Source organism: Rousettus aegyptiacus, unplaced genomic scaffold, assembly GCF_014176215.1.
Source record: "Rousettus aegyptiacus isolate mRouAeg1 unplaced genomic scaffold, mRouAeg1.p scaffold_m13_p_9, whole genome shotgun sequence".
NCBI classification, from domain to species: Eukaryota; Metazoa; Chordata; class Mammalia; order Chiroptera; family Pteropodidae; genus Rousettus; species Rousettus aegyptiacus.
This window is the reverse complement of record NW_023416312.1, coordinates 9,362,625-9,376,697: the sequence shown is the minus strand read 5'-3', so window position 1 is coordinate 9,376,697 and position 14,073 is coordinate 9,362,625. Positions and strand designations below refer to the sequence as shown.

Sequence of the window (14,073 nt, the reverse complement as noted above, 5' to 3'; positions counted from 1 at the left end):
CAATATACAGTTCAGGTACACTTAAATGGCTTAAAATTTATTTTAAAAAAATGATTAACACAGAAATCAGAATAGCGGTTTCCTCTATGGTGTGGGAGAGAAACAGGATGGGGAGGAGCACGGACAAATGCAATGATATAGGGAAAGTCCTAGTTCTTGGTTGGACTGTTAGATTCAGTCATATAGTTATCATATGTTTCCTTATATACTTTATATGTTCTAGCATGTTACATGTATTCTTTTGCATGTACCAAATAGTACATAAAACATTTTCTTTTAAAATGAATAATCTAAAAATTGCCTATTGCCCAACAGGTTATTCCAAATATTATAATTCATATTATGTAAATATAATTTATATTATTACAAATAGTACTTATAATTAATGTCCCAAATAGTGTAAGTTCCCATATGCAACTTAGTTCTCCATGTGCAGCTATATCAAAACATCATGTTGTGCATTTTAAATATAGACAATCTTTATTTGTCACTTATACCTCGATAAAGCTGAGGGGGAAAAGGCAATGGTATTTTCATGATAATAAATATTTCTATAGTGAGTACTTACATTTGAAATATTCAGAATATTTAATGACTTATTTGGTTATATAAATTAATGTAGAAAACAAAAATTACCACCATCTGCCTCTTTTCCTTCTGTTATTACTTTCTCAGACCGAAGTCCTGCAGAGACTGCCATTCTCAAAAGTGGCCACATGAGGGCAACTCTAGGGAGATGTGCCTTCTAGGAGTGGGCAGCCACAGCCTCAGGGCTGTCCTCTCTGGCCAGGAAGTCCTGTAAGGATGAGGGCCAGCACGGAGGATCTATACTAGGCAGGCAGGACACCTCACTGCGAAGGCGGCATTCAAGCAAAGATCTGAAGGAAGTGGGAGTGGGAACCATGCAGATCTCTTGGGGAACTTACTAGGCAAAGAGAGCCCTGAGTATAAATACCAGGAGGGAAGAGTGTCTCATGCTCTAAGATCAAGAAGGAGGCCAGTGAGGCTAGAACAAAGGGACAATAAAGGTAGCATGATAAGAGGCTCTGGGCCATTGCAAATAATTTGGCTTCATTCTGAATGAGATGGGAAGCTGAGAATAAGTTCTGAGCAAAGGAGAGAAACGAGATGACTGTAAAGCACCTTCAAATGGCTGCAATATGATAGTTAGGAGGGGAATAGGACAGAAGCAAGGAGACCAGTGTGAGGCTATTACAGCTATCCAGGGCCAAGAGGGAGATGATGGGGCATGGCCAAGGCTCGCAAGTCTCTTTAAATTCCATCCCCTATATCCAATAAAAAACAGAGATGTGCTTAAAACCATGCGATTACATGGTATTACCAAGAGAGTGAGCAAAGATGGAAACCAGAAGAGGTGCAGGGGAGATGAGAAAACAAGGGCTCAAGCAGAAGGGGCCCACCCTCTACAAAACAGGTCACTGCCAACCTGAACTCACGGACTGTCATTCTCGTGAATGTCTTCATACTTTTACCACATATATAGAACTGTCTTGAATTTTTTTCAACCTGATTTATGTAGTATCATACTCAATATATTTTCCCAAGTTGTTTTTTCCCCCACACAACCTCACATTTGTGAAGCTCATCCATGTTAATACATGCCACTCTAGGTCACTCATTGTTCACTGCTGTGCGGCATTCCTTTGTGTGAATATGCCACATTTAATTCACTTTCCTCCAGAGGGACATATAGCTTATCCCCCCTTTTCTGCTATTATAAACAACACTGATATAAGCATTCGCACATGGGCCTACCAGGGCAACAGTTCTCAAACTATGTTACAGTCGCCTGGAGGGCTTAATAAAAGCAGATTTCGGAGCCCCATGTCCAGTATTTGTGAACAATAGATCTTTGGTGGGGCCCAAGAACTTGCATTTCTAACAAGTTCCCCTGTGATGCTGTTGTGATAGGTTCCAGGACCACACTTTGAGAATCACAGCACCAGGGCACATGCTAAGAGCGCAAGTGAAGGTCAGAGATATGCAAGCACATCTTTGGCACTTCTAGTGGTTGCCAAATTGCTCTGCAAAGTGGGTGACCCAATTTACATTTCCACCAGCTGTGAGTATGTGCCCCTGGTGCCAATACTGGGTGCTGTCAGATTTTCTGATTGGTCTGTGCCAATCTGATCTTTAATAATTTTTTAAACTTGTCATGGCATTTATAATTATATGTACCCAAAACATGTAAATAAAAGAAACTCAAGACTTTACATCTAAAAATTCAGCATAGGGAATATAGTCAGTAATATTATAATATGTATAGTGCAAGGTGGGTAACAGACTAACCGAGGGGATCACTTTGTAAATGATATGTCTCACCACCATGCTGTATACCTGGAACTAATATAATATTGAATGTCAACTCTAAATGAAAAAATAAAGAAAAAAACTTTACACCCAGGGTTAATTAGAACATTTCTAAACTTTTCTTATAAATGGAGGATTCCTCCACGTTCTACAATCAGCCCAGTTACCTATTTGATTTTTCCATCAATCCTAGAAATAAACAAAATGGTATGGACAAAATCGGTAAGACCTTCGTAAGAGGAGACTGGAAACGTGCTCATTTTCATGGCCAGCTTCATTGTAATTTTATTTATTGTAGTTGATTTTTTTTTACTCATTAAAAAGAAAGGTGAAGGGAGTGAGAAAATTTGGGCATATGCGTATGGAAGCAAACTTATTTCACCAACATACCTGGGTCACTTTTGCAGGGAAAATGAAGAAAGCCCCACCCTTAATCATACTCATGAGAAAGTTCCTTCCATTTTCTTCCAGATTAACAAGGAGACAAGAAGCTGCATACTCACTGATTTGGTTGGTGGATGCACTGTAAAAGGCATTGACCGTCGTCGGATTTGTAAACCACCTGTAGAAAGAGAAACAGATATCACCAAGTGATCAGCATTATCCAGGCAGGAGGGAAGGAGGAACGAACACAATGTGGTAGGATTTACTAGCAAATATCCAGGTAACAATGGGGATACAGGGCATGGAGGAAATTATCACTTCGGTTTAGGGCTATTGCTCTGCTCAATAAATAGTCTCATCCTAAACTGAACATTTAGGTTAAGTGAGAATATATTAACATGCCTGGTTATTCACCGTTACCAACTTAACAGAAAAAGTCAGCACTAGCGCTTCTGAAACATCTTTAATGAGAAATTCTAGAATCGAAAAGGCTCTCTCCGCTGATGGAAACACAGCTGAGTTTCTATGCTACATTGCCTCTGGCCTGTCCACATTAAAAGCTTTTGGGCTTTTGATAATATAGAGGTCCACGTAAAGAAGAAAGGAATAAAGTATAACCACGCTACCCCAAGGATCTGCCTAGTCTGGTGGAAAGTTTATTGATTTATGCACCAGAAGATTTAATGACTTGTCCTGCCCAGTGACAGATGAACTAGCTGGGTTGTGTTGGAACTGATAACTGCCTTCTTAGGATTTGGCTAAAAAATTAGGGTTGTGCATTAGCAGATCCTTGGAGCACCTTGCAGTTATGAAGAGTCTATACTCCATTTTAAATGCACAGTAGCTTACTTAGATCAGGGATCAGCAAAAAAAATTTTGTGAAGAGTCAGATTGTCAACATGTAGGTATTTTGTGGGCAAAGATGCAAAATCAAGGAGGTTATGTAGGTACTGCAATAGTGAGAAAAATTTCCACAAATTTTTGATCAATCAAAGATATAATCACTGAGTACATTTTTTTGTAATATAGGTCTATTAATAAGAAGAGTGGAATTCTTTTGGGTTAGGATAACATTTTGCTTAATTGGGGTTCAAAGTTAAGGTTCCCCATCATCAAGTCAACTAAAAACATTTATCTCTAAAAATCATTCTTAGTTCATAAGCCATGCAAAACCAGGCAGCAGGCAAGATTTAGCCCACAAGCCGCAGTTTGCCGACCTTTGACTTAGATGGCTGAGTTTCAGCCACTGCCTTTTATTTAAACTAAGCAATTTGTCTTAAACTAAATTGCTTAAAGTAAACTTGTATAAATTCTTTTTCAGAAAAATTCTTTTACTAATTTATGCACCCCCTCAATATAGCCACACCCTTATCCCTGAATCCTGTGAAGATTTTACATTACATGGCAAAAAAGACTGTAGGTGTAATTAAGTTTAAGGACCTAAAAACAGGGACGTGATCCTGGATTATCCAGGTGGGCCCATTATAATCACATGAGCTCTTAATAGCAGAAAACTTTCTTTGACTGGAATCTGAGAGATGCAGCAGAGGAGGAAGTCAGAAGAGATGCTACAGAGCAGGAAGTTAGAGAGATTCCAAGAGTGAGAAGGATTCCCCATGCTGCTGCTGGCTCTATGATGTAAGGATATGGGCAAGGACAGGAGAGAGACACCACTTGAGTGAAGAGCAGCTCCCAGCTGACAGCCAACAAGGAAGGAGTGCCCTCAGTTCTATAACCACAAGAAACCGAGTTCTGCCAACACTTGATGAGCCTGGAAGAGAATTCTTCCCAGAGCCTCCAGCTGAGAGCCGGGCCAGCTGACGTGTTGATTTCAGCCTTTTGAAACCTGGAGCCGAGAAACCAGAAAATCCAATCTGTATTTCTGACCTAGAGAACTGTGAAATAATACATTTTTGTCATTTTCAGGTGCTACAGTTGTGGTAATTTGGTACAGCAGGAACAGAAAACTAATACACAATGCAAAGAACCAAGCATTTGTATGTCTGCTGTTAGGATCGAGAGGGGAGAATCCAGGTGTCTCTCAACTTGGCTTCTAAATAACATTGGACTGAACCATAGTATGTATAAAAGGTTATGTGTATTCCTAGAGTTCAAACCTTCTGCTCCCATCCCTCACAATTCCCCTCTCTTTTGCAAAGAATACACTTTCAAAACTTTACGGTAAGAGCCATGCAAGAAAAATGTTTCTAACTGCCGGTGGACAAAGGTGGACAAAACAAAGAAATCAAACAACCACCTGGGGCCTCTGAAACTTCAATAAGAATACCTAAAACACCTTATTTCAGACACATGACTTCCCCTTTCCTGACCTTCCAGAGCTCTTGCTGATTCCAGGATATGTTTGGAGCCTTGATTATACTCAGAGTTCATGTTAAGTGACTGTGCCAGGAGGTCCTATGCTATTACTTCTTACTGGTCAGTGCTCATGCCAAACCAGCCATTAAATATTTTTCTATATCACCCTGATAATATCCAAGTTTATTATATATTTAGTTTTATTATTCTCTAATGTATGACTATGTGTGCTAGGCTTTTTTTTTCATTTCACAGTAAGTGCATATTTAAGAACAATAAAATGAGGTTATATTAACTGATGGACAGGCTCAACCACTTCCGAGTGGGAATTTCCTCCAATAGTGAGATAACCAATCACAATATCAGGCTGTCCGATGATGTCAAAAGTTTGAGGTTTATGGGTGACAGTCTATATACATCTCTGGATCCTGCAACATCTGTTTTGCTGCATGGGAACCCCAGGTCTTCACCTCTGGCAAACTATTGAGAGCTGCATGTGGACAAGTCTTGGAACTGTGCTGGTTTTAACCTATGTTTGCAATTTTTCTACATTCATTCCATTAAGAGGTGAAGTCTAAATTCCTCTCCTCTTCATTATGGGCTAGCCTCTGTGACTCACTTCTAAAACATACAATGCAGTGGAAATGACACCGCATGACTTCCAATGCTAGGCAGTTCAAGGCAATACAACCTCCCCCTGGTGTACACGTGCACCCTTCCTCCTTCTCTCTTTCTCAGGAAACTTGCTCTTTTGAAGTTTTTTGCTCAATCAACACGCTATAAAGAAGCCCAGTACTCCCAGAGAAACTAAAGTAGGCATTCCAGCCAAAAGCCAGCATCATCCACTGGAGAGAGAGGAAGCCTCCCACATGACTCCAGTCTTAGTCACTAATTACAATTACATAAAAGACCATGAACAAGAGCCAACCAGCTGAGTCTAGTGACCTCCAGAGCCATGAAAAAGAGGAATGAATAATTACTGCTATTTTAACCCTCTACATTTTATAGGGTAGCTTGTTATATAGCAGTAGATAACTAAAACTCTTGAAAGTTGGCTGGCCACAGACCAAGTCCTACCTAATAGTTTGAATTTTCCCATAGAAATGTTTCGTTTGCCCAACACAATGGTTTTGAAAAGTATTAAACTTCATAATGCACATTAGTGCACACAGTCCTCATCACTACTTATCATTTACACCTAAGTCACCATCTGTTAACTGACTGAGCCCTGAAGGTACATGAGTTTGCACGCCTTATCTTCCACAAGATTTTAAGTTCCTTATGGGCTAAGACTATTCTCCAAATGGTATGTGTTGAAGAAAAGATCACTAAATCTATTTTTAAAAATGTATTACTACATATATATATATATATTTGAATAAGCAAAGAGTATCATTTGTGTGCTTTAATTCCTTCTTACTATGTCTTTGGGGTGTCCCTGCACTCTGTGTTTGGGGAAGAATTTAGTGGATTAGGTAGAAAGGGGTCTCATATAAATTTCAAATCCAAAAATACATGAGGATAAAATTATACTGGACAGTGGGATATATCAAAGGACTGTACTACAGAAATATAATAATCTAAAGGAAAAGACATTGGTACCCTGACTTCTTTGTACTCTATAAAATAGATATACCTCAGGCTAAAGTTTTACATTTTTAACTATCGACTCTTAAAAACGGTCTAAGGAATATGGAATACGAAAACCATGGGGTATTTAATGCTTTATTTCTAATATCCTGTAGATTATATCCTTTCCATTCCATGCTACAGATAATCCTTTTGCAAATAAAAATTCTGGGCTGTACCATAATGTGTATAGACATTTGATGTATTTTTACATATTTTTCAAAAGATAGAGAAAGAAAATCCAGTCACATTTGGTCACAGTAGAATGAGAGTGAGTTAATAGGGAAGCTGGCTTAAAATCATTTCTGTCAAAGAAAGGGGATCCTGAGGGAAAGAAATTACTTTTGACTCAAGCTGAGAAATGAAGTAAATCCTCTAGTTTTAAGCAAGCCGATGAAGTGACAATTCTGAGAACCAACTCTAAATATGCACCTTCGGGGATGACCACCCAATTAATTTTATTCTTACTGACATTTATCATCATGTAGAAACTTCATAATGTACATTAGTGCACATAAAATGGATTCCATGAGAATGAGAGATATAGAGTATTTATCTCCTATACCCACAAAGAAGCAAAATGTTATTTCAGGGCTTTATGAAAATATAATCGTGATGTGCTGTTCGAAGTAAAGTAGTGTAGTAGAGCTACTACAGTATCATCCCCACTTGACTAACACAAATTTTCAGACCTAAAAGATGTCGATAAAAGCCAATGGGTATCATGAAGCTAAAATTACCTACCATGCTTGAAAAAGACCAACCCAAAATTTCCTTTAAAAAAATTAACTATCATATCACTTTACTGTGCAAAGAGGACCTTAAATTTCTTAATGTGGCTTTCCCTGAAACAGAAAGATAGTCTGAGGAAACAAGAATTACTAGCACTACACTGATTTTTCATCCCTGAAGAACTTTCCAGAAACCTTAATCAATTTAATGTCCTTCTGAAAGAGGTATTTGTTTTCATTGACAGAGAAGGAAACTATGCAAATCACAAAATTCGCTTAAGCCCACAAAGTCAGCCAGCATTTTTCCAACGTATGAATAAAATGTTAGAAATAGGCAAGGAAAATGTAAAGACAACCCTACTGAATGCGAGAAGATATTCACCAATGATAAACTTCAATAAGGGGTTAATATCCAAATTTATAAAGAACTCAGAGCAACTCATTACCAAAAACTAACGATGCATTTAAAAGTGAGCAGGTGACCTGAACAGACATTTCTCCAAAAAAGGACATACAGATGGCCAATAGACATATGAAAAGATGCTCAACATCACTATTATCAGAGAAATGCAAATTAAAAGCACAATGAGGTATCACCTTGCACCTGTCAGAATGACTGAGATATGGAGAAAAGGGAACCCTAATGCACTGTTGGTGGGATTGAAAATTGGTACAGCCACTATGGAATATGGTTTGAAGTTTCTTCAAAAATTTAAAAATAGAACTATCTTATGACCCTGCGATTCTACTTCTAGGTATTTATCCAAAGAAAACCAAAACAATAATTCAAAAAAGATATATGCACCCCTATGTTCAGTGGAGCACTATTTACAATAGCCAAGATATGGAAGTAACTTAAGTGTGCATCAATAGACAATTGGATAAAGAAGATATAGTACATATATACAATGGAGTATTCCTTGTCCATAAAAATGAAATTTTACCATTTGCAACAACAAGGATGGACCTAGAGGGTATTATGCTAAGCGAAATAAGTCAAATAGAAAAAGACAAATACCCTATGAAATCACTTATCCATGGAATATAAAGAACAAAATAAACAAACAAAACAGAAATAGACTCACAGATACAGAGAACAAACTAATGGTTGAAAGACAGCAGGGGATTTGGGGTGCTGGGTGACAAAACTGAGGGTATTAAGAAGTACAAATTGATAGTCACAAAATAGTCACAGGGATATAAAAATATGGCATAGAGAATATAGTTGATAATATTGTAATAACAATATATTGCCAGGTGGGCACTAGACTAATCAGGGAGATCACTTTGTAAATTATATAAATGTCTAACCACTATGCTGTACACTTGAAACCAATATAAAATAATATTTAATGTTGACTATATTGAAAAAAGTTTTAAAGGGGAGTACAGGTGAAGGGGAATAGGAGGTTCAAATTTCCAGTTACAAAATAAGTCATGGGGGGCTGTAATCTACAGCACAGGGAATACAGTCAAAAATATTTTAATAATGTACAGTGTCAGATGGTTACTTGACTTATTATAGTGATCACGTCTTTAGGTATCCAAATGTTGAATAATTTTGGTGGACAGCTGACTAATACAATATTGAATGTTAGCTATATTTTAATAAAAATCTTTTAAAAATCGAAAAAGAAACCTTTTGAAATTGGTATTCTAGAAAGAATCACACAGATCTTTGTTATTTAAAAAATGGACAATGCAGAAAGAAAGAAAAGAAAGAAAAGAAAGAAAAGAAAGAAAAGAAAGAAAAGAAAGAAAAGAAAGAAAAGAAAGAAAGAAAGAAAGAAAGAAAGAAAGAAAGAAAGAAAGAAAGAAAGAAAGAGTCAAAGCCATTAGAATCTGACAGCCCATCAGTATCTTATGATGATGTTAGAGATGACACATTTAGGAATTGTTCAGTTAACAACCCAGGCTTTGCTGCACATCCAAATGAATAACATCATTTTGAAACTAAAAAATTAACTTGGCAACATCACCAATATGGAAGAATCACTGAGAAGACCATGAAAGTCACAGAAACAACTGGTAAGGGCCTTGAGTTTTTCACAAGTGGCAAAAAAAAAAACAAAATTTGAATAATCTGAAAGGGCAAGATGATATACATAGATCTATGACTACTGTACTATCAGTAGATGCTTAGTGGGATACTGGAAACCATTTGCTAAAGTCACTGGCTTTGAGAAGCTAGTTTTAAACTGTAAATCTAAAATTGCAATGAATAATTTAGGTTGAAAATGAAGTAGGAGAGATAGACTAAGAGATGTATGGTGATGAGAGGAAGAGAGCCAAGGACAGTGGAGAAGATGGCTTCAAATAAGTTACCTCTTATTTCCAAAGAACCTCTAAAGCTTTCTGCTTTCTTCCTTTGTGCTTTTGATTGAAGTCAGGTATGGACAGGGGAGTAGTTCAGGTTTAGGCCTACTCCTTAAGTCAAACACTTTTAACTAACTTTGTGGTTATGTGTTGTAGGAAGATTTGATGGGCAGAAGGCAGGGATGGCTAGATGAGAATCATGGCTAAGAAGGAGAGGCAGTAATCACAGCTTAAGCCAAGAGAGGGTATGGGACCACGAGTTTCTAGAGGCCAGAATAGAGCAGGGAGTTCAAATGTAGAGTAATGAAAGACCCAGCCAGCCAGCCAAAGATTTGGAGGCCAGAATGTCAGCCAAGGTTTAAAAGTGGGCCATGAAAAAAAAAAGTGATCATGGAAACCAGGCTTCCAGCTATGATGATATGAAAAGGTCAAAAAATCCTTTCCACAAAACTTAAGTACAAAACTGGACAAAATTGTCAGCAAACAACCATTTAGGGCTCTGGGAATTGATCGAAGGCAAATAACAAATTGAAAAAAGGGTTAATTTTGAAAATTGCTGTAGCTGGAAGTTAAGTAGAATAGGAGTCTATTATTTCTTGCCTGGAACTGTTCCCTTCCTTCCCGGCAATATCAGTGAAAACTACATTTCTTAGGATAGTACTGACTGGAAAATCAGCAGCTTTACTGCCATAGGGAGTGAGAACTCAATTAGGAGTAGGGGTGAAAATCTGAAGCTTTATCAGCTAAAAGTGGTGAATTTGGTTTAAAAAAATGAGAAAACCCACAGCTTTGCTAGCCTGAAGTGACAGTTCCATTGGAGAGTGATGGACCAGCCAGAAATCTAACAGGGAGATCCTGGAACTGAAAGAGTCATAAAAGGGTGAGATAAGCTTTCCACATATCCCTGGCTGACTGGAAAACTAGGCACATGTATAGGGGAAACCAGAGAGAGCCCAGTTGGAAGTAAAATCTGATGCTAAGTGAGAACTGGTTGTGAATTTGAATGTATCCTGGCAAAGGGTAGAAGCCCTACTGGCTAGAGGTGTTTGAATGCAAGCTCTGCCCTGATCTGCTGAACATTAAACTATGCAGATACGGGGGGGAAACTCTAGGAAGTGAAGATAAAAAATAAAAATAAAAGTATTTTCAATGAGCAGAGACATCCACAGCTGCATACTATATAGGGCAGACAGATTCTGCAGTGTAAGTCCAGGAAAGTAACTTTTCGAAAAGCTTCAGAAAAATAAATCAGAATCCACAATTGCCACAATATATTATCTAAAATGTCATTCATTTACAGCAATGACAAAAAATTATGCTTTGCAAAAAAAAAAGAATAAAACAAAAGCAATCAATAAAAACCGACTCTGAATGAGACCAGATATTGGATCTAGTAAAGACTTGAAAGCAGCCATTATAAATTATATTCAAGGAATTAATGGAAAATATGATGACACTGATTCAACAAATAATCAAAACAGGGAAATAGAAACTATAAAAAGAATAGAAATTCTGGAGTTGAAAAGTCCGACAATCAAAATTAAAATTTGTTAGATGAGTCAACAGCAAATTTGAGAATGCACAAGAAAGAATCACTGAATTTGAAGACAGATCAACAGAATTATCCAATCTGGAGAACAAAGAGATAAACACATTGGAGAAGGGGGCCATAGCAGAACAGAGTCAAAAGTACCAGCAGGCAAGAACAAAAAGTAATCTAAACTAAGCTGAAGAATTTCTCAGTTGTAACCCTCTATTCATTTGTAAAATGGGGATAATAAATAGGACCTGGGCCTCACGGAATTGATAAGAGAATAAAATGAATTAATACATATAAAGCACTTCCTGGCACACTATAAACACATAATAATTGTTAGCTGCTATCATCATCATCACCATTTTGCTAGGGAAGGAAATCATGGCTGGCCCTAGCCCCAAAAGTTCCTAGGGAAACTTTCTTACCTGTAGGGAAAGTTCGTACAGGAAGCTGGGAAAAAGGGGAATAAATCATAGCTACTACTGGAGGAAAATAATAGAGCTATCAGTTCTTTGACACGCATTACCTCAACAAATAACCTCTGGTTACTTCATAATTAAATAATTACTTCTACATTTGTAATCACACTTTATTTTAAAAATATTTGTTCTTTAAGATCTTCAAAAGTTTCTACCAGAGTGTGAATTTCTAGAGGAATCTGTCATATATACACATATAAATTTTTTTTCATAACAAGATCTAGAAATGATTTGAACATCTGCATCCTAATGAGATTTCCTTTGATCTGTGTTGATGCTAGGAGTGGGGGAGCCATAATGAGACTGAACAACTGTTTCATATAACATCAGAAATAAGAGTTTCCAAAACACAACACAGATTTTACCCAACCAAGATAACTGGTGAGCCAGACACTCTGACTTGAGGGGAATTACAAAGTTTGATCTAAAGGGACTCTACGTCTCACCAACATTTTTATCTACTTAACTTCATTATTTTTTTTTACTCACTCTGTTTTTGGAACAGCTTTTCTCAGCCAGAAGAAATCAGACTGTGCTAAATACTTGCGGGTTTGCAGGACGTTGCTAAAGTAGTCTGATTCTGAAAACTTGATCTGAATAAAACAAACACAACAATCGTTGTTCTAAGTGCAGATAAAAGATGGCTCTTAAAAAAGACTTCAGCACACAAATAAGCACTCCTCACAGCATCTCTCAGCCATCATCAGTTAACCCAGTATTCACAAAGCCATGAAATTTAATCTCAGTGATTTTCTTTTAAAATAAAAAGCTCAACAATCAATATAGTCATTTCTGGATCACAGTTAAAAACAAGAGAAGTTACAATAATTCACAATGTGTTTCATTTGCTTTATAACAGAAAAATCTACTCTAACCCTTATAGAACATATTAGGTCTGAAATTTCTTGGCCCACATGAGTCCTTGATCTTTTCTTAAATGTGTACTTTATTTATTTGTCATGTAGGTTCTTCTAATAACATTCTGTTTAGTAAGCTGCAATCTCAGTTAACTTATAGATGACGATTTAGTCAAATGTTAAAATCCAGTTTATTGTAATTGGCCTTAGTTCATGAAGAAAAAAATTGAAAGTGATTCAGAGACTTATTTTCCAACCCAAACACAATGGAGTCACGGGAATAATTTAATTATTAATAGAACTTAATTAATCAACACTCAAAACGCTCTGGTCACTAAAAAGTAAGGAAATTACAGAGGCGAATCATAGATCACAGCTTGCACGGGAAAACAGGAAGTTGATGTCTCACAACAATGTTGTATATTAAAATAGGAAAACTGACATAATTGATTCTTGAGTCTTTTCCTTTTTTTGGAAAGAGAATGGTGAACTGTTTCAACTTTATGGGCACTTTATCTACAAAACTAGCAGTACTTAACCTAAATTTTATAAATAACATCTATGCAACACTAAAAACAATGGTTTATAACACTTTCTAATGCTTTGGTTTTATAATATATGACTGTAGCAAATAAAATAAGAAAGATAAACATTTGAATAAACAAATAACCAAGAGTAATCGAATTCTTATTAGTTGTAATATTTTTGTAAATTTATTTAAAAAATTTTTAGTTTGTAAAATTTTAAGAGCAAAATTTAAAATATAGCAAGTGAATGCATATGAGACCCACAGGTATTACAATACAGATATAAATGTATTTGTATACAATTTGATGATCATAGACTTGACAGCAGCCTATTTGTTGGCCAATGTCTGGCTCAGGTTTATCTCTTCCCTAACATATCGTGGGTACTCATTATGCCTGTAGAGTAACTTTTGTTAGTGATTCATCTTAATCTTTCCAGGGGGCCTGGCTGAAATATTAAGAAAGGAGTAAAATAACTAAAGGCACAGGGAGAGAGGCAGGAATGAAAGTAGCAATTTCTGGCATCCTTGGTGTTTTACTTGGCCAACAAGTAAAAAAAAAGATATGACTTTAAATTGTCACTCAATCCTCTTACAGGGTGGCTGTTAAATGGTGGTATAGTGACATAATGAAAAATGATACAGCAGTGTAAACAAATGGTCTGTATGCATGAACACGAAATAACCTCAAAAGCAATGCTGAGTAAATAAGTCAAGTTGTATGGATAAGAGAATTTTAAGTTAAAACATGTAAAACAAAACAATACTTTGTGTTGTTTATAGACATGTATCTATGTAGCAAAAGCATAAAGAAATGCATGAAAATGATAAACATGGAATTCAAAGTAGTGGTTATATCTAGGGAAGGAGGTAGGTAAAGAGGAAGGACATTAGGTCAAGGACAATTACTCAGAGAATTTCCAATGTATTTGTTTTGTTCATTTAAATGTGTGTTTACACGTATAAA

At 36.7% G+C, this 14,073-nt stretch overlaps 1 protein-coding gene across 4 annotated transcripts in view; it reads right to left on the bottom strand.

Moving 5' to 3' along the window:
- PHEX (phosphate regulating endopeptidase homolog X-linked) overlaps positions 1–14,073 on the bottom strand; it is a 174,904-nt gene that overhangs the window by 42,523 nt on the left and 118,308 nt on the right. For all 4 annotated transcript variants that reach the window (XM_016166119.2, XM_036227119.1, XM_016166120.2 and 1 more), the window contains 2 exons: positions 12,213–12,316; positions 2,835–2,893 (listed from right to left, as the gene is read on the bottom strand). In XM_016166119.2, coding sequence (XP_016021605.1) covers positions 2,835–2,893; positions 12,213–12,316 — 163 coding nt within the window. The remainder of the gene's footprint in view (positions 1–2,834; positions 2,894–12,212; positions 12,317–14,073) is intronic.